Source organism: Microcaecilia unicolor, chromosome 1 (genome assembly GCF_901765095.1).
Source record: "Microcaecilia unicolor chromosome 1, aMicUni1.1, whole genome shotgun sequence".
NCBI classification, from domain to species: Eukaryota; Metazoa; Chordata; class Amphibia; order Gymnophiona; family Siphonopidae; genus Microcaecilia; species Microcaecilia unicolor.
In genome coordinates this window covers 548,907,317-548,926,097 of record NC_044031.1, presented here as the reverse complement: position 1 = coordinate 548,926,097, position 18,781 = coordinate 548,907,317, and the positions used below count along the sequence as shown (strand labels likewise).

The 18,781-nt window shown below is 40.2% G+C and overlaps 1 protein-coding gene across 1 annotated transcript in view; it reads right to left on the bottom strand.

Moving 5' to 3' along the window:
• Window positions 1-18,781, bottom strand: part of VPS13B (vacuolar protein sorting 13 homolog B) — a 1,674,799-nt gene that overhangs the window by 933,615 nt on the left and 722,403 nt on the right. Inside the window, 2 exon segments of the mRNA XM_030217225.1 lie at window positions 6,456-6,570; window positions 11,956-12,121. Of these exon segments, the coding sequence (XP_030073085.1) occupies window positions 6,456-6,570; window positions 11,956-12,121 (281 nt within the window).

Below are 18,781 nucleotides of genomic sequence, written 5' to 3'. Positions count from 1 at the left end.
TGAATATTCATGAGACAGATTTGCACACTGCATGCAAAACTATCTCATGAATATTCATTGTGGGTATCCTGAAAATCTGACTGGCTAGGGTGCCTCTAGGACCAGGTTTGGGAACCACTGCCATAAACCAAGGAAACAACTACCTTCAAAGTGGGCTATATCAAATAAATTAAACATAAACATACTCTTTGTTACCCTTCTGAATTTGTCATACCAAGAACCACTAACTGCCATGACTTCCATGGGTGGATTCTGAATTGGTCTGTCAGGACTCAAGGAAAGGAAATTAATAGGTAAATCCAAATGCCCCCCTCCTTATCGTCCATACTATACTAACCCAGATGAATGGGATTTACCTAAGCTCTACCCAGAACTGACAGAAGGAAGCTACGATAACTCTCATAACTCATACACCTAAGATGTAAAACCTCCAGACATGCATGCCTGTACTGAGGCACTTAGAGAAGGGGTGCAAAAAAGGCAAGGCAACTGCCCTATCAATATCCTCTGGAAGACAGATTAACAAGGACTCTTGTGTCTTGACTGTGAGGCTAGCAAGCCTTCTGGGACTTCCCAACTCTTGGTGTGGTCCAGGTTGATCATCTCCTTGACTCTTCCTGGAAGTGATGCCTTAAGAGTCATTGTGCCTTATTAGGATGCACCAATAGAAAAGCGAAGATGCTTACCTGTAGCAGGTATTCTCCGAGGACAGCAGGCTGATAATCTGCACAAGTGGGTCTGGGTTCAATGCCGGCCCGGGAACCGGCATTTTAGAAGCTAAAAAATTTGCTAGAGCCTTCTAAGTGTGCCACACATTTGACTACGTATGTGCGAAATGCCTTTCCACCCGTCGCACGGCTATGCTCCTCAGTTTAGTGAAGAGTAAAGAGAAAAAGAGCAGACAACTCCAAGGGGAGGAGGACGGGTTTTGTGAGGATTATCAGCCTGCTGTCCTCAGAGAATACCTGCTACAGGTAAGTATCTTCGCTTTCTCCGAGGACAAGCAGGCTGAATAATCCTCACAAGTGGGGTATCCCTAGCATCCAGGCTCACTCAAAACAAACAGTGGTCAATTGGGCCTCGCAACAGCGAGGACATAACATAGATTAACCTAAAACTATATACAATCTAGCTGAAAGTGCAGTCTGGAACAGAACAAAATGGGCCTAGGGGGGTGAAGTTGGATTCTAAACGCCAAACAGATTCTGCAACACCGACTGCCCAAACCGACTGACAGGTCAGGTATCTTGCTCAAGGCAGTAAAGAGATGTGATTGTGTGGACTGAAGACCATGCCGCAACCTTGCAAATCTCTTCAATGGAGGCTGACTTTAAATAAGCCACCGACGCTGCCATGGCACTGATATTATGAGCCGTGACATGGCCCTCTAGAGTCAGCCCAGCTTGGGCATAAGCGAAGGAAATGCAATCTGCTAGCCAGTTGAAGATTGTGTGTTTTCCGATGGTAACTCCCCTCCTGTTGGCATCAAAAGAGACAAATACCTGGGCGAACTGTCTAAAGGGCTTCATCCGCTCCATGTAAACGGCCAATATACGCAGGGTGCAGAGACCTACTTCTCAAAAAACTACAAACTGCCCAGAACACAGCAGCTCGACTCATCTTCGGTGCATCAAAGTTCAAAAGTTCCAGACCACTTCGTGAGAAATTACACTGGCTTCCTGTACAGGAGCAAATAACTTTTAAAATTTGCACCTAGTCCTTAAGATCCTCTACGGAGAAGCTCCAGCTTATATGGGATGCCCTTGTCAACTTGCCACCAAGGAATTCACTTAGATCTTCTCGTTCATACTTAAACCTCCATTACCCTGCGTGTTCTGGTCTCAAGTATAAAACCACATGCGCTTCCACCTTTTCCTACATCAGCACTCATTTGTGGAATGCATTGCCTAAATCAGTAAAGATGGTTCAGGATCATCTGACTTTCAGGAAGTCTCTCAAGACCTACTTATTTGGGCAAGCTTACCCTAAAGATCCAGTGCTGCATCCGTGATTCCTGAACTACAAATCCTATCAAGATTTTGTGAACTCAATTACTTTATCTTGCCCCTGTAACTTTTCGCCATCCATATCCCTTTCACTTTATTGTACTTTACTGTATGTTTCCTAAATGCTGTAAGCCACATTGAGCCTGCCAGTGGTGGGAAAATGTGGGGTATAAATGATATAAAATAAAAATAAATAAATACATTTAGACACCCAGTCTCCCATCCAGGGGCGAAGCCAGACACCCAATTTTGGGTGGGCCTGGGCCCAAGATGGGTGGACAGAAGAACCTTGCCCCGTCCCACAGGTGATTTGGTCTCTCCTTCTCTCGCCTGCATGCCATATGGTCTCTCAAACATCCTCCCTCTCCCATATACCTTTTAAATAGCAGATTTTCACCAGCAGTGAACAGCAACTAATACACACTGCTCACGTTGGCCCTACACCCTTTCCTCTGATGCAACTTCCTGTTTCTGCCTAGGTAGAAATACATCAGAGGGAAGGCTATGGGGCAGGTGCGAGCAGTATGTATGTCACTGCTCACTGCAGGTGAAGATCTGCTACTTACAAGGTATGCAGGAGGGACACTTGTTGGGAGTTTTCGGCTGGTGGGGCTTGGGGATCCCTGCCAGCCACATCATAGGTATGCTGCTACTGGGTGGGCCTGAACCCAAAGTAGGTGGGCCTGGGCCCACCCAAGCCCACGCCACTGCTCCCATCTCGTAAGGTCCTCTTGTAATTTTTTCACAATCCTCTCTCGATTTAACGATTTTGAATAACTTTGTGTCATCAGCAAATTTAATTACTTCACTAGTTACTCCCATCTCTAGGTCATTTATAAATATGTTAAAAAGCAGCGGTCCCAGCACAGACCCCTGGGGAACCCCACTAAATACTCTTCTCCACTGAGAATATTGACTATGTAACCTTACTCTCTGTTTTCTATCTTCTAACCAGTTTTTAATCCACAATAGAACACTACCTCCTATCCCAAGACTCTCCAATTTCCTCTGGAGTCTTTCATGAGGTACTTTGTCAAACGCATTCTGAAAATCCAGATACACAATATCAATCGACTCCCCTTTATCCACATGTTTGTTCACCCCTTCAAAGAAATGTAGTAGATTGGTGAGGCAAGATTTCCCTTCACTAAATCCATGTTGGCTTTGTCTCATTAATCCATGCTTTTGAATATGCTCTCTAATTTTCTTCTTAATAATAGTCTCTACCATTTTGCCTGGCACAGACATCAGATTCACTGGTCTAAAATTTCCCGGATCTCGTCTGGAACCTTTTTAAAAAATCGGCGTTACATTGGCCACCCTCCAATCTTCCGGTACCACGCTCGATTTTAAGGATAAATTACATATTACTAACAATAGCTCCGCAAGCTCATTATTCAGTTCTATCAGTACTCTGGGATGAATATCATCCGGACCAGGAGATTTGCTACTCTTCAGTTTGTAGAACTGCCCCATTACATCCTCCAGGTTTACAGAGAATTCATTAAGTTTCTCCAACTCGTCAGCTTCGAATACCATTTCTGGCACCGGTATCCCACCCAAATCTTCCTCGATGAAGACCAAAGCAAAGAATTCATTTAATCTCTCCGCTATGGCTTTGTCTTCCCTGATCGCCCCTTTTACTACTCGGTCATCTAGTGGTCCAGCCGATTCTTTTGCCGGCTTTCTGCTTTTAATATACCTAAAAAAATTTTTACTTTGTGGTTTTGCCTCCAATACAATCTTTTTTTCGAAGTCCCTCCTAGCCTTCCTTATCAGCGCTTTGCATTTGACTTGACATTCCCTTATGCTGTTTCTTATTATTTTCAGTCAGTTCCTTCTTCCATTTTCTGAAGGATTTTCTTTTAGCTCTAATAGCTTCCTTCACCTCACTTTTTAACCACGTCAGCTGTCGTTTGGTCTTCCATCCTCCTTTTTTAATACGCAAAATATATTTGGCCTGGGCTTCCAGGATGGTGTTTTTGAACAGCATCTATGCCTGACGCTACTCTGCAAAGCTTGATAGGAAGGGAGGAATGAGCCATCAGGAGTAAACTCATGCTCAAAATAGAAGTATCTCTGATATCCTGCAATTCAGTTTGTATTTCTCTTGCTATCTGTATATGCGAAGTCTGATTTCCTGAGGTTCCAATTCATCATCTCTCTAGTACTAATGTGTGGTCTGTTATTTCATATTTGTTGAGAGTCTGTCTTTAATTTGTGCTTCTGACCAATGTGCAGTATTCTGCTAGCATACAATTTCTGTGTAGAGATCTGTAGTAATCCCATCCTTTGTTTTGTTTTATCACTAGGTGGTCTATTGGCGTTCTAGGGCTTGGTATAATATAGATAGTGTTGCCATGTCCCATCTGTACCATTATAACAGAATCAGAGACTGTATCAATAGAAGAGCGAAAGAAGAATTGGCAAAAGGAGATACAGACCTAGAAAAGGCCGTGGGAGGAGGAAGTCAAAGGGGGTGCATTTCTCACATATATAGAGCATTAGGCTCATTTATTAGCCCACTAGAGCGATACACTCAAAGATGGGAGAAAACCTTGCAGTTTCATCAGGATAGTAAAAAGTGGGAAAAGGCACTGATGTTTCTGTTAAAGATCTCTGTATCTAGCTCAATAGTAGAAAATGGTTATAAAATATTATATCAATGGTACCTGACACCAAACAAATTAGCAAAAATGTATAAGCAAGAAGGTGGTTGTTGTTGGAGATATTGGAGACATGGCCCATATCTTGTGGTCATGCCCTAAGGTGCGGAAGTACTGGTTGGACCTCATTTGAGCATTAGAAAAATGTTTAGGAGGACGCTATGCCCTGAAGGCGGAGACGTGTTTATTACATTTTCAACCGGCAGGAATTTCCTCAGCAACACATCGCCTAGCATCGCTGTGGCTGGTAGCAGGAAAGATCATACTAGCCTTGGCTTGGAAACAGCCCGATACGCCGCCAGTGATAAAGGTGATACATAAAATGGATTATTTTTATCAAATGTCTAAACTGACTGCAATAAAGATAGGACGTATTACACAGTTCTATAAACAATGGGACAAGTATGTAGCATGGAGACTAATGGATGGAGTGGACTTGGAAGCGCCCAGACTAATAACAACTCCTTAAACTGGTAGTAGTGATATGAAACTTTTTGTAGATATTCTGGTCATTAGTATTAATAGGCGAGGGGTAGGGGGGAGGGTAACAGGGGATAGAGCATTAATTCAATGTTTTCATTGTTGATATATTGGCATATGTTCTGAAAATGTAAAAACTTTAATAAAAATATTTAAAAAAAAGATTATTCTTCATTGAATCCTGGGAGTTGGTGATATTATGGTATCTGAGTGTTTTTTTGCACAACTTTTTGCATATTGTTTTACAGTGGAGGGATTGTGTGTTGGCCTTACTAAGATTATATCAAAACATTAATATAATTTTAGTTTGCTATAATATGAAACAGGGTTTTAGAGCATGTTGTAGGATCTGTTGTCTATTGAGGTGATTGTCTTATAGCAGACCTTTGTCTGATCAAGTTTAAATGATATGACACTGTCTCTCGAGGGTTCTAAATACAGTTGAATCGTTTCCATAGTTGTGTAAGTGGTTTACTATTTGTAAGTGCTGGAAATAATTGAGTTTAAAATATGCAACATGCTGTGATACAGAAATCCATTTTTAGGTTCACATGAAGGCATTACTTGTCAGTAAAAACAGTCGGTAGCCTTTCCTCAGGTCTCAATCCCTTCACCATTGTGCCAAACTTATACCCTAAATGCACCAAGAGAAACATCTCACTCATTGGCCTTCAGTCTCATTCTTTGAGATGGGCCACCCTTGACAACTCTGCACTCTAATCCAGCATTTTCCTCCCCTCTCCTGGTCCAGTATTTTCCTCCACCCAACCCCTGCCAGCTCCAATGCTTCCAGCTAAATACATAAATAAGCTAGCAAGCAGTATAGGTGTGAAGTTGCTGTCTAGGCTGCAAAGCTGATGGCTCTGCAGGTCTTGCCTCTTCTGACACAAACTTCCTGTTTTTTAAGGTGCTGAACCAGCAGAATCATCATCAGCAGGACTTAGACAGCTGCTTCATGCCTTTATACCACATTTGATTTAGAAGGAAGAAACTTGGCTGGCAGAGGACTAAGGAAGCTGTGCTGCTGGCCCTGGTGAGGAGGGATCCATCCATAAAAGTTTGCCTAGGGCCTCATAGGTGGTTAAAATGTCCCTGTACACCACTGTTATCATACAGTAGCTATGCAACTCCTAAATGCTGCTGCGCTACATCTGTACAATAAAATTTTACAGAGCGCATTCTTCAGCTCAAGAAAGATAATTTTTGCCTTTACAAAACATATGATACCTTATATATCCTTAAAAGCATCATTCTACAATTAAACTAAAATACAAAAAAGGTTTCAAGATAATTTAAATATTACCTGCTTCTGTAGTGATCTATGTTGAAACTTTCAATTTTGCACTTGACTTTTGTGTATACATCCTGGATATCCACAGAGGCACTTAGATCTTCAAGTTCACTGACAACACAAATCTCTGCAAAATCAAGGCAGCATTAATAGGATAAACATTTTATGATCCTTAGAAGCCAACAACGTCCTCTTCTACATAAAGTTTCATAATAAGCAATTTTCTAAACCTGATGGCATTAAAATAACCCCCCCTAAAAAAACAAAACAAAAAACACTGGACAATAAATACATTCAGCCAGTCGTGCAATCCTATGAATGCCAATGTTTTAGAATGGATAAGACAAGGCTAAAGTGGTTTACATTGTATTATGATATCTGCTATTCTATTTCAGGAGAAGAATTTTTAGATCTGTGAAATAAAACTCATGTTAAAAATGTTTTAAAGTTGTACATTAGTAAACATGTTTCTTTAATTATGTACACTCCTCTAAGTATTCCAATGAACAGTTTATAAACTGGGGGGGGGGGGGGGGGGGGGAGGGGGGGACAGTTTAATGCAATCAATTTTTGCTTTCTGTACACTAATAAAAAAAAATCCATCAATGGCATAAGAATGTTATTACATTTATTACCAAATTTTCTATACCACAATTTAATACAATATCAAAGCAGTTGACATCATACTAAAAGCAAAAACAGGAAGGAAAAAAAAAAAAAAGAGTACCAGAAAACCAGAAAGGTATATACCATTTTCCCCAGTCACTCCTGAAACTACCTCCCAGATTTTTCCAAACACTTGACAGAAAAAGTATGCTTTGAGAGAGGCCTTAAATCTCAATGGAATGTTTCTAGACAGAGGTGCTTAGGCAAGGAATTCCAAAGGAGTGTTACCATGCAGACTCTCCTTTGTAGAAGACCATCATGATCAAGACTGGGGGGGGGGGGGAGGGCAGGTTACTAGTAACCTATTGTTACTAGAGCATAACTGCCTAACAGAGCCAAGGGGAACAAGTGCATCAAAAAGGGGCACTGACAAATTTACCCATATGACATTATGAACTTACCCCCCTTCAGAAATGTCTTTGGCTAGTCTCTTCCTGGTTATATGACCACAAGCTAGTATTAAATAATTCATTTCAATTCAGGTCTTCTATACCGCTAATATCCCCTATTTAGGGTTCAGTGCAGTTTACAACATTAGTAGAACGGTTTACAGCATTAGTAGAATAACAGTTATAGTTTTATCAGCAAGATCTGTCGCCTGTTGGTTTTCAGGGGCTTTCATGCCACCCACTTCTCCTGTTAACCTTTCTGGAACCAATCATTTCAATAACGCAGTTCCGGTATTTAGGCATTATCCTCGACTCTTTGCTTACATTTTTACCTCAGGCGAAGGTAAGTGTTCTCATTTTTCATCAACTTCAAGCCATCTGACAATGTTTCAACCACAATACCTTCCACTCCCTAATCCTTTCTTTGTTCATAACACATCTGGATTACTGTAACATTGTCTATGCTGGCCTTCCGCACACTACACTAAAGAAACTTCCACATCACTCATCTCTTGAAAGCAAATCACTGGTTACCAGTTGAACAATGGATCATTCATAAAGTGCCGACACTAACATTTAAGGCCTTTTGACAAGGCACTCCTGATTACCTATCCTGTCTTACAATCCCGTATTTATCCATTACACTCCTTCGTTCATTAAATGATCATCGCCTGGTTGTCCCTGGTCTTAAATCCACATGGCTGGAGCCCACTAGACATTCAGGCTTTTCCCTTTCACCTTTTGACTAGAATGGGCTCCCTCTTTCTCCCCACAGTAACCTCTCCTTTAAAAAATTTGAAAGTGAACTAAAGGCCTGGTTTTTTGGAAAGGCATATGGCGATGCGGTCTGATCAGGGCACCCCCGCCAAAGCTTGGTTCTCTATCCTATAAGCTGTCTACCACCTCTAACACTCATCCCCCTCCCTCCCTCCCTCCCTCCCTTCTCTTATCTTTCTTGTATGAATGGTTTACTGACCTATTTAAATTGCAGTTCCTTTTATCTCATTTTTAATTATTTATTTATTTGGATTTGCTCACACCTTCTGTTCACTGCTCTGCTGTCCAGTTACAGCGGTATAGCAAATTTAATAAGTTACATACTTCCTGTTTCTAAGTCTAGCAGAGCCAGTGGCAGCAGGCAGAGGGGAACGTCCTTGGGCCTGTCTTTTGCTTGCTGCCACTACAGCCACGGTGAAGAGAGAAGCAGGGGATCGGCAAACGAGCTCCAGACCATCTATAAATAACTTCCTGTTTCTGCATCTGGCAGAGCCAGCAGCAGCACGCAGAAGGAAACATCCCTACGCCTGTCTTTGCTTGCTGCCACTACGGCCACAGTGAAGAGAAAAGCGGGGAATCAGCGCACGAGCTCCAGACCATCTAAAATGAGTAAGCCAGTAGGAGGGGGAGAGGACAGGAGGACAAAACGGGGCAAAGCTGGATTCGGGGGATGGGGAGACAGAGGAATGCGTTAACTGCATTAAAATTCTTAACAATAGTTAAGCATTTAGCATGTTAACCGTGTTATTAATGCGTTAAATATACAGCCCTACTTTAAACTGGATGGGAAGGAAGTGGGTATAGTAAATACTAGGACTATAGCCTGCCAGGTACACAAGATTGTAAGGGACAAAAAGGGAATGTACATTTTGCTTAAAGTTATATTTCGATGATAATTATATGTACTAGTAAATTTGTATGCTCCACATAAAGAACAGGGTGATTTTATTGACAAACTGGGTGAACTCCTAAGGAAGCATATAGTGGGATGACAGGTTATGGGAGGAGTTTTTTTATTTTATTTTTTAAGTTTACTAATAACATTTCAAGAATGAATCTTGTTACAGAAAATAAAGAGGATTAACACAATTCTTTCATCTTTACAAATCATACCCTATAATAGGTAGAAAAAAAAAGAAGAAAAAAGCAAATTATATATAATCCTATGTTAGTCCACCATTTTAGAAAAGGAGCAAGCACAATACTCTAGGAAATTAAAATTCAATCAAAATTACACAATTGGAAGCATGGAGGGGGAAATCACAGGAGAACATCAAATCGGATTATGGTGTAGATGTTAACGCTTCTGTATTGGGGGGGTGTTATTTCCTTCTTAGATTCTAAAAAAGAACTTAAATGTACAGGATCAAAGAAACCATATTTCACTGAAGCCAGCTTCACTACGCATTTAAATGGAAAATTCAGCCAAAACAAACCGCCTAGCTGTAAAACAGACAAGTGTAATCTAAGAAAACTTTTGCGCCTCTTTTGGGTTGTTCTAGATACATCTGCAAAAATTCTAATTTTACAATCCAGGAAGGGTTCTTCCCTGGGTCGAAAGAATTGTTTAAGTATTCAGTCTCTATCTGGTTGCAATACAAAAGTCACAATAAGCGTTGCTAACTTTAATCCAGCATTATCATCCTCAAGTATTTGCATGAGATTTAATGTCTCAAAAACAATTCCTTCAACCACAGGTTGATCTGTAGGTAATACATTTTTGAAATTGGAGGATATGCTTGTTCTGGTATTTTTAATATTTCAAACATGCATTTTTTAAAGTTATTAAAAGTGCTACAGATATTTGTTTTGGAAAATGTATTAATCGTAGTGTTTTTGATCTCTGCTGATTCTCTAATATTTCAATTTTGTTCTGCAACCACTTATTTTCCTTAATAATATTTGTTTGAATTTGTTAAGATTTTATGTCTTTGCTATTAGTTTCAATCTTTTCTTCAATCAAAGAAATTTTCTTTTCCAACGTAGCAACCCTCGCATGAGGAATTTGAACTTGTAGAACTGAAACCAATTTTTGTGAAAAAGATGTCTCTAGTCCCATTAGGGCTTCCCATATAGTTTCTAATGTTATGACTGTACGTTTAGCTGGTAAAAAAGACTTACTCAATGATGGTAGTTCAATCAAAGAAACTCCAGGAGGCTCCAACTCCTTCCCCAACGATGTTACAACAGAAGCGCCGCTGCCTTGCTGTATCACGCCCAGGTTTATGGGAATCATTGGCAATCTGCTGCTCGGGTCTGCCCCCGCTTTAGGGAGAACCATGGCCTCTTCAGACCGTGGGAAACCCCGTTCAGATGATCCTTGCTCGGTTGCAGGCATCGGCAGCGGCTTCCTAATCTCTGGGCTGAAAGAGATGTCGACTTCAGGCTGTGGGGGCGGTTCACCTCCCGCCGCTCCCACCCGCAGTGAAGAATCACAGCGTCCAAGGGCTCCTGGAGTGGTGAAGCCATCCATAGGCCCCCGCTTTCAGCAAGACAGGTGCTGCGGTGCTAGAGCGCTGTCTACGTCTCCGTTTACGCATAAGGTAAGAAAGGAAATTTTTCAAATCTAAAAAGGAGTTAGCGCGAGTCTAGGAGCGACCTCACAAAGCTCCCTTCATGCCGTCATCTTGCTCCCCAGCCATGGGAGGAGTTTTTAAATGAAGCTAAGATGGATAATGCTGCAAGTAGGGTTAGGGAGAAAATTTATCAGCTGCTATTCGAAGTGTCACTTGCTAGGAATTTGACAGAAAACGGGTTCAAAATGAAGTGAAGGAGTAGCCTACCAGTTAGTGTGGCGGCCTTAAGGCTCTGGGCAAGTCACTTCTCTCCATTGCTTCAGGTTCAAAATAAGTACCTGTATATAATACGTAAACCACTTTGATTATAACCATAGAAAGGCAGTATGTCAAATCATTTCCCTCTTTTCCCTTTATCAATGGTATTATATCCCGGAGAGGTTGGAGAGAATTTATGGAACAATGAGGAGCGATTGCTGTTGGCACTGTGGGTAATTAGGAACCTTTAAACATATCTGGTACACATGTCCTAAGATACAAGGATTTTGGTATGGCATACTGTCAGTGGTGGAGGCTATTAAAGGAATTAAACTCACTAAGAGGATGGGGCTGAAGAAATCTGGGAATGAAAGGGTAAAGAAGATGCAAGGCATGTGGAGGGGGAGGAGGACTGGTGAAGTAGAATATAAAACATTTGTATGTTTAACCAGGAATATGTAATATTTGGAAACCTAACTTTATGTAAAGATGATTTTGTCTGTTGAAAATCTGAATAAAGATTTAGTTTGGAAAAAAAAGAATTAAAGATTTTACCACCCTTCAATAAATAATGATTTTTTTTTGCCAGGTATCTGACCTCGAACATTCGGTCACCAACTAAAACATTTTTGAACTTGCTTCATTGTCTCCATTTATGCTGAAATTGAAAGAATATGAAGGAGGGCTCTCCCACCGGTCATAACCTGGAACTTTTTTTTTTTTAATTTACTACTGCTTTTAAACTATGCATGATCAACAACAATGTTTTGTATATGGAGCTGTGTTACTGTAGCAAGGTTATTCTTGTGGATGTAGTTTATTTTGATTAATTGATAAATCAATAAACAAATTTAAATACAAACTATGCATGATCATTAGAAACTTAACACTGAAGTTTATTACTACCTTTATATACGGGGTCTGGAGCAAACAACTTGACAGTAATTTTTGGTAACATCCACTGCATCCATAAGCTGACACGCCCACTCGACACACCAATGTTGCTTGTTGTTTGTTCCAAAGTCACAGAGTCTGAGAATGGAGAGTCTTCACCAACTGGCACTGAATCACCCTAGAAATGTATATACCAATTAGTGTCATCAATCTGTCAAAAAACATATGCCAAAACTGAGCAGCACACCATCTGATTCTTTACTAATCTAACTTAATGGAGGTGTAAAAAGGGAATAAGACTAAAAATACAGCCCAACATTTAAAAACATTTATCTGAATAGTAGTATTTGGGTCTATCCAGTGATTTTCAGTAGCACTTTGGACGATTCTTTACATTTAACAGCTGCTTTTGATCTTAATGATCACTCTCTCCTATTCTCCCAGTTAGCAAAAACTGGGTTGCAGGGGACAGTACTAAGTTGGTTTTCTTCTTTTTTAATCTAATTGTGCGTTTCAAGTGACTACATTCTCATTATTTTCTTTTCAACTTTTTAAGACTGCTAGAACTCCCAATCCAAAAATTCAGTCTAAAGTTTCACATCTATGTAGATGACATTTTGTTGGCACACCATATGAAAAATGCTAGTACCAATAAGGATGTCACCCCTGTGGGGCAGCACTTTACAAAACCGGAACACTGTACCAGTGATTTCATGGTAAGAATCCTGAAAGGGAACTTTAAAACAATACCGGAACGTAAGACCTTTGAAGTCAGAATGATTAAATATTTTGACACCCACCAGACAGGATTTAACAAAGATATGGGTTTTCTAGCCCATTATAAACCATAAAATTGTACTGCTTTGTCACCCTCCTGTCTCCATGCATACCTTCCTTTCCCTCATCTATCCGACTCTTCCTGTCTCTCACCTATCCACCCCTATCCTGTTACACTATCACTGAACTGCTTTGATGTTTCACTTATATATACTGTCATCTACCAACATTTGCTTATTTCCGAACTGACAAAGAAGGGCAACCTTCGAAAGCTAATCAAGAAATGTTATTGCTATGTCCAATAAAAAAGGTATCATCTTATTTTGTTTTCCATGTTTTATTTTGTTTTATTTCTATTGATTACATATATTGCTCTAAATCCAACTAAAAAAAATCATAACAAATCCAAATTTAGGTAGGACTGTTGTCAAGAAAAGCCACTGAATTTTACAAAAATCTTTCTCAGCATCTAAAGATAACACTGTGGACAGTGGATAAAAGGGCAGTGTGTTGTGTGTGATGAAACAGTTAATCAGCCTTTTGCATTATCACATCCACAGTGGGTTTAATAAATCCGATGATTGATAGTGGGCATGAAATTCTCAATGTGAACCCACAAGATTGTTGTGAAAATTTTATAATCAGTATTCAATAATGAGATAGGTCTATAGTTAACACAGATTAGAGAATCTCTTCCTACTTTTGAAATTAGTGTGAAAGAAGCCTTCTATAAAAATTCAAGAAATTTACCCTTCTCTAAAGTAGTATTGAACACCTCTACTAGCGGTGGGATAAGCTAAATTGGCATAACCTCATACAGCTCTGCTGGTTAAAAAAAAAAACAGGACCTGCTGATTTGTTATGCTTTAATGGTATAATTGCCTCTTGTTCTTCCAGTGTAGTAAAGGGCCTGTCAAAAATCTCTCTACTTCATTAGAAAGCATAGATAATTGAAGAGACTCTAAATAATGTGAAATTATCTGGTAACTAACTTCAGTATTAGAGGAATACAAGGCAGAATAAAACTGAGCAAAGGATTTTGACATTTTATCTGAGATATGAAGCATATTGCCCTCCTCACTCTTAAGCTTAATGATCCACTTTTTTCTTTAGTTTTTATGTAGCTGCAACATCAGAAGTTTAGTAAATCAAATCAATTCTTGTATACTACTATTATCACCTTTCCAGGATTCAATGCGGTTTACATTCTAGGTGAGACAGAAGCCGATAATGAAGTGTGAGGTATAAGAACAATTAGAGACCATTGGTGAATTGCATGAGACCAAAAACATTACAGGAAAGGATAATGGATGATACTAGGAGGTAAAAATCAATGGATTGTTAAGAAGCAGTCTTTGGGAAGAGGGAAATGTTTTTAGCCTCTTCCTGAAGCTAATGTAGATGTTTTTTTGCTCTGATGACAATAATTACATAAGTAAATAAGTACTGCCATACCAGGACAGACCAAAGGTCCATCAAGCCCAGCATCCTGTTTCCAACAGTAGCCAATCCAGGTCACAAGTACCTGGCAAGATCCCAGAACAATGCAATACATTTTATGCTGCTTATCCTAGAAATAAGAAGTGGATTTTTCCCAAGTCCATTTTAATAATGGCTTATGGAGTTGGCAGAGAGTTCCATATTTTAACTCCAAGTACAGGGAATAGAGAGCTGAAAATCTGATTTTGAATTGTCTTTTGAAACGGTGACTAGCATCAGTTGCTCTTTCAGTCTGTTAGACTGGACCAAATGTAGCAAGTGGTCTTAGCAGTTCAGAGGTGAAACCCTGTAAGATTTGAACAACTAAACAAGCAGCTTTGAATCTGAGTCTTTCTGCTATGGGAAGCCAGTGCAATTTGTTAAGATGAGTTGAAACACTAGTATATCTATTCAATCTGTATATTAGTCTAGCAGCTGTATTCTGAATGATTGCAGTTTTTTTTTTATATTAACACTTAATACCAAGAAATAGAATGTTACAGTAATCCAAGTAAGGTACTAACATTTGGATTAGAAGTGAAAAGGCTTTTTGGTCGAAGAATGATCTGACTAGATGTAGCTGTCTGATTTTCAATAGTGTTTTCTTCCATAGCTGGTTAATATGGGAAGAGAAAGTGTGTGAAGAATCAAGCAAGACACCTAGTACTCTGGTTTCAGACTCGACTGTAAAGCTCTGACCACTGGACAAAGATATTGATGATGGGACCTCAACTCCCTGATTTCGGAACCACAGGACCTTGGTTTTTTCCGCATTCAATTTCAGTTTATTGGCCAAGCAATAGGTTTATTTTGACACTTATAAAAATTCCATTGAGTGAAATTATGATAATATGCTATTCTAGAGCTTTCTGAGGAGTTGCATTCTCTCCTGAGAGCAATATCTTTTCATCCTGGTGCCTTTTGAAGTGTCCAACAAAGTATACAATTGTGTTTGAAGAGCAGCGATTATCTTCTCTTGTTGTCTTTTAAAGAATTGAAAGAGGAAAGTGATCTGATCCCTCTGCACTGTATTAGCTTCATCTCAGAGATTAAAGACATTCATATCCTGGGTGCAACTGAAATTTAAATACTGTTGCCAAGTTCGTTACTTAGCTGATCCATAAACTTATAATCAGCAAGTTGTCACCTGTTAAAAGGTCATTCCCTAAGGGAATCATCTCCATAAGCAAATAGATATGTATTACAAGTTCTCAAATGACCAGCAGATATAAACCAGTAGTCAACTCTATTATAGGTATCATACTTTAAGGTATAATAAGTATAGCCATGAGTGTTCACATCTTGTGCCTTGCATGCATCCCAAAGTTGGAAATCCTTAAGATTTGTGAATAGGATATTAAATATTATGATTGGCCACTGAAAAGAGATTATTATTAAAATGTCCTCTCAAACATATAGCACTTTTCACTATAAGCAGTGAAAGAAGAGAGAAAAACTGTGGAGCTCCAGTACTTGAGGAGTATATGTTAGCTAATGAAACAGTCCTGCGTGTTGATGGAAAAAAACAATGTTGCTTACATGTAACAAGTTTTCCCTAGACACCAGGATTGATAAATCATACAACCTCCTGAGAGTTGTATTTCCTTATATAGCTTTGCAACCAGTTGATGACCTGAGGAGACCACTGCTCGTGGGCAAGGGCTGTACATGCTCAGATCTTTAGGTTTGGAGTTCTGGTCCATTATTTTTGAATGATGTCACCCATTTGCGTGACTTATCAACATTGTTTTTTTAGTTTATTATTTCACTCTCCCAAACAGTAGTAAGTTCATTCGTTTTCTATAGCCTGATCTAATCATGCTCCCAGACAATTTTATCTGTCAATTCTTGATGATTTCTTTGTTTCTAGATGCCAGACTAAATAAATTTTACTAAGGGCATTTCCTTTATTCTAAAGTGAAACATCTCTAGATATTAATGTTCCTGTAATAATCAGGTCTCCTTACAGACCTTTTGGGATACCCCCAAGCCTGTAGTGAAAAAGCAGTAGCCTTCAACTCCAAGTTTTAAAAGTGTGCACTCAGGAGAAACACTCTGCTAAAGGAGAAGTCTGTTAATCAGAAACACGAGGTATGTTTTATATCTGATTTAAATAATTGGATAATTGCTTTGGAAAGAAGGATCGGCATTCTAATCAGAGATGTTGAGCACAAAAGGATTGTAAGCTCAACAAGCAGCTGAAAAAAATATTTCAACCTTCTGACCAACCTCAGCTTATAAGAAACTGGTCAAGCAAGACTTTTTATCATCATTTTGGAGTAAGGCATGATTTCCAGATTTCTCATCTTGACCTTCAAGGGGAGAGACTAATCCCATCTACTCACAATGAGTCTGCAAAGACAGGTGCTATAACTACAACTGACCCAAAGGGTCCCTATTTTCTTAAGTTCAGTTACTGACTACTGTTATACACTCAGCCAAACCAAATAGCTTTTCTGTACCGAGTAAAAAAAAATCAGTGATTCCAATGATTTCTCTACCTGCTATTGATGTACATATAAATCTCCTCCGATGCTAGTCATTACCTCATCAGAAATTGAAGCTGTGAAAAATTAATGGCTAGAGTTTCTAACATTTGCTGCAGCATTAGTGCACACTAATACCATTAACACAAACAATATTTTACTGCAGGTTCCAGTTTATGCAATGGGCCTAGTTACTAATAGCAGCATTATAATACTGTTAACATTGTAGCAAACAATAATAACATTTGTTTTATAATGGAAACCTTCCTATTCCCCTACAATATTCTTTACATTTCAAATTTTATCATCAAATGAGGTATCAGAAATTTATTAAAATGCCTGCCAAAGTTAAAAATGAATGGCTAAGATATTTTATTTGATGCACTGTTATCTGTTGACCTCCTTGCCTGCTTTCGCTTCATACTACTACTAATAATCATTTCTATAGCACTACTAGATGCAGTGCTGTACACATTATATACAGGTATATAATGTCCCTATTGGGCTCATTTTCGAAAGAGGAGAACGCCCATCTTTCAACATAAAACAGAAGATGTGCATCCTCACAGGGTCGTCCAAATCGGTATAATCGAAAGCCGATTTTGGACATCCCCAACTGCTTTCCATCGCAGGGACGGCCAAAGTTCAAGGGGGTGTATCGGAGGCGTAGCGAAGGTGGGACTTGGGCGTGCCTAACACTAGGACGTTTTCGACCCATAATCGAAACAAACAAGAACGTTCCTGATGAACACTTGAACAACTTTACCTGGTTGTGTTTTTCTTACGACCAAGGTGCCCAAACTGACCAGATGACCACCGGAGAGAATCGGGGATGATCTCCCGTTACTCCCCCAGTGGTCACTAACTCCCTCCCACCCTCAAAAAACATCTTTAACAATATTGATTGCTAGCCTCAGATGTCATACTCTGGTCCATCACAGCAGTATGCAGGTCCCTGGAGCAGTTTTAGTGGGTGCAGTGCACTTCAGGCAGGCGGACCCAGGCCAATCCCCCCCCACCTGTTACGTTTGTGGAGGAAACAGCGAGCCCTCCAAAACCCATCACAAACCCACTGTACCCACATCTAGGTGCCCCCCTTCACCCGTAAGGGCTATGGTAGTGGGTTTTAGGGGGGTTTTGGGGGGCTCAGCACACAAGGTAAGGGAGTTATGTACCTGGAAGCAATTTATGAAGTCCACTGCAATGCCCCCTAGGGTACCCGGTTGGTGTCCTGATATGTCAGGGGGACCAGTACACTACAAATGCTGGCTCCTCCCATGACCAAATGGCTTGCACTTGGTCGTTTCTGAGATGGACATCCTTGGTTACTATTATTGCCGAAAACCAGAAACAATCAAGTCTAGGGATGACCATCTCTAAGGACGACCAAATTTTAGGATTTGGGCGTCCCTGACCATATTATCGAAACGAAGATGGATGTCCATCTTGTTTCGAAAATACGGGTTTCCCCGTCCCTGGATGGGGACGTTTTGAAAGGACGTCCTCATCAAAACTTGGATGTCCCTTTTGAAAATGCCCCTCCACGGGGTTCACAGTCTAAATTTTTTTGTACCTGGGGCAATGGAGGGTTAAGTGACTTGCCCAAGGTCACAAGGAGCTGCAGTGGAACTTGAACCTAGGTCAGCAGGATCAAAGCCTGCTGACTAACCATTAGGCTACTCCTCTTCATGCCACTTTATCAAATGTGCTAAGCAATGATAAAACAAACTAAGAATGTCATAATGCATACTATAGCATTGCTGCTTCTGCAGGAAAGAAGCCTTACATACTTCTTAAAATTAGATATTACAGATGATCACCCTACAAATTATTCCTTGTTTTATATATTTACTAGTAAAAGAGTCCCGTTTCCAACAGAAATGAAACGGGCGCTAGCAAGGTTCCAGGGCCCCCTCTCTCCCTCCCTTCTCTCTGTCCTCCGAGTTTCAGCCCCCCTCCCCTCCATGCCCCCCTACCTGCCTCCCGAGTTCCATGCCCCCTACCTGCCTCCCTCCCTGTCCTCCGAGTTCCAGGCACCCCTCCCCTTCGAGGTCCAGGACCCCCCTCCTCTTCCCCTTCCAGTTCCAGGACCGGCC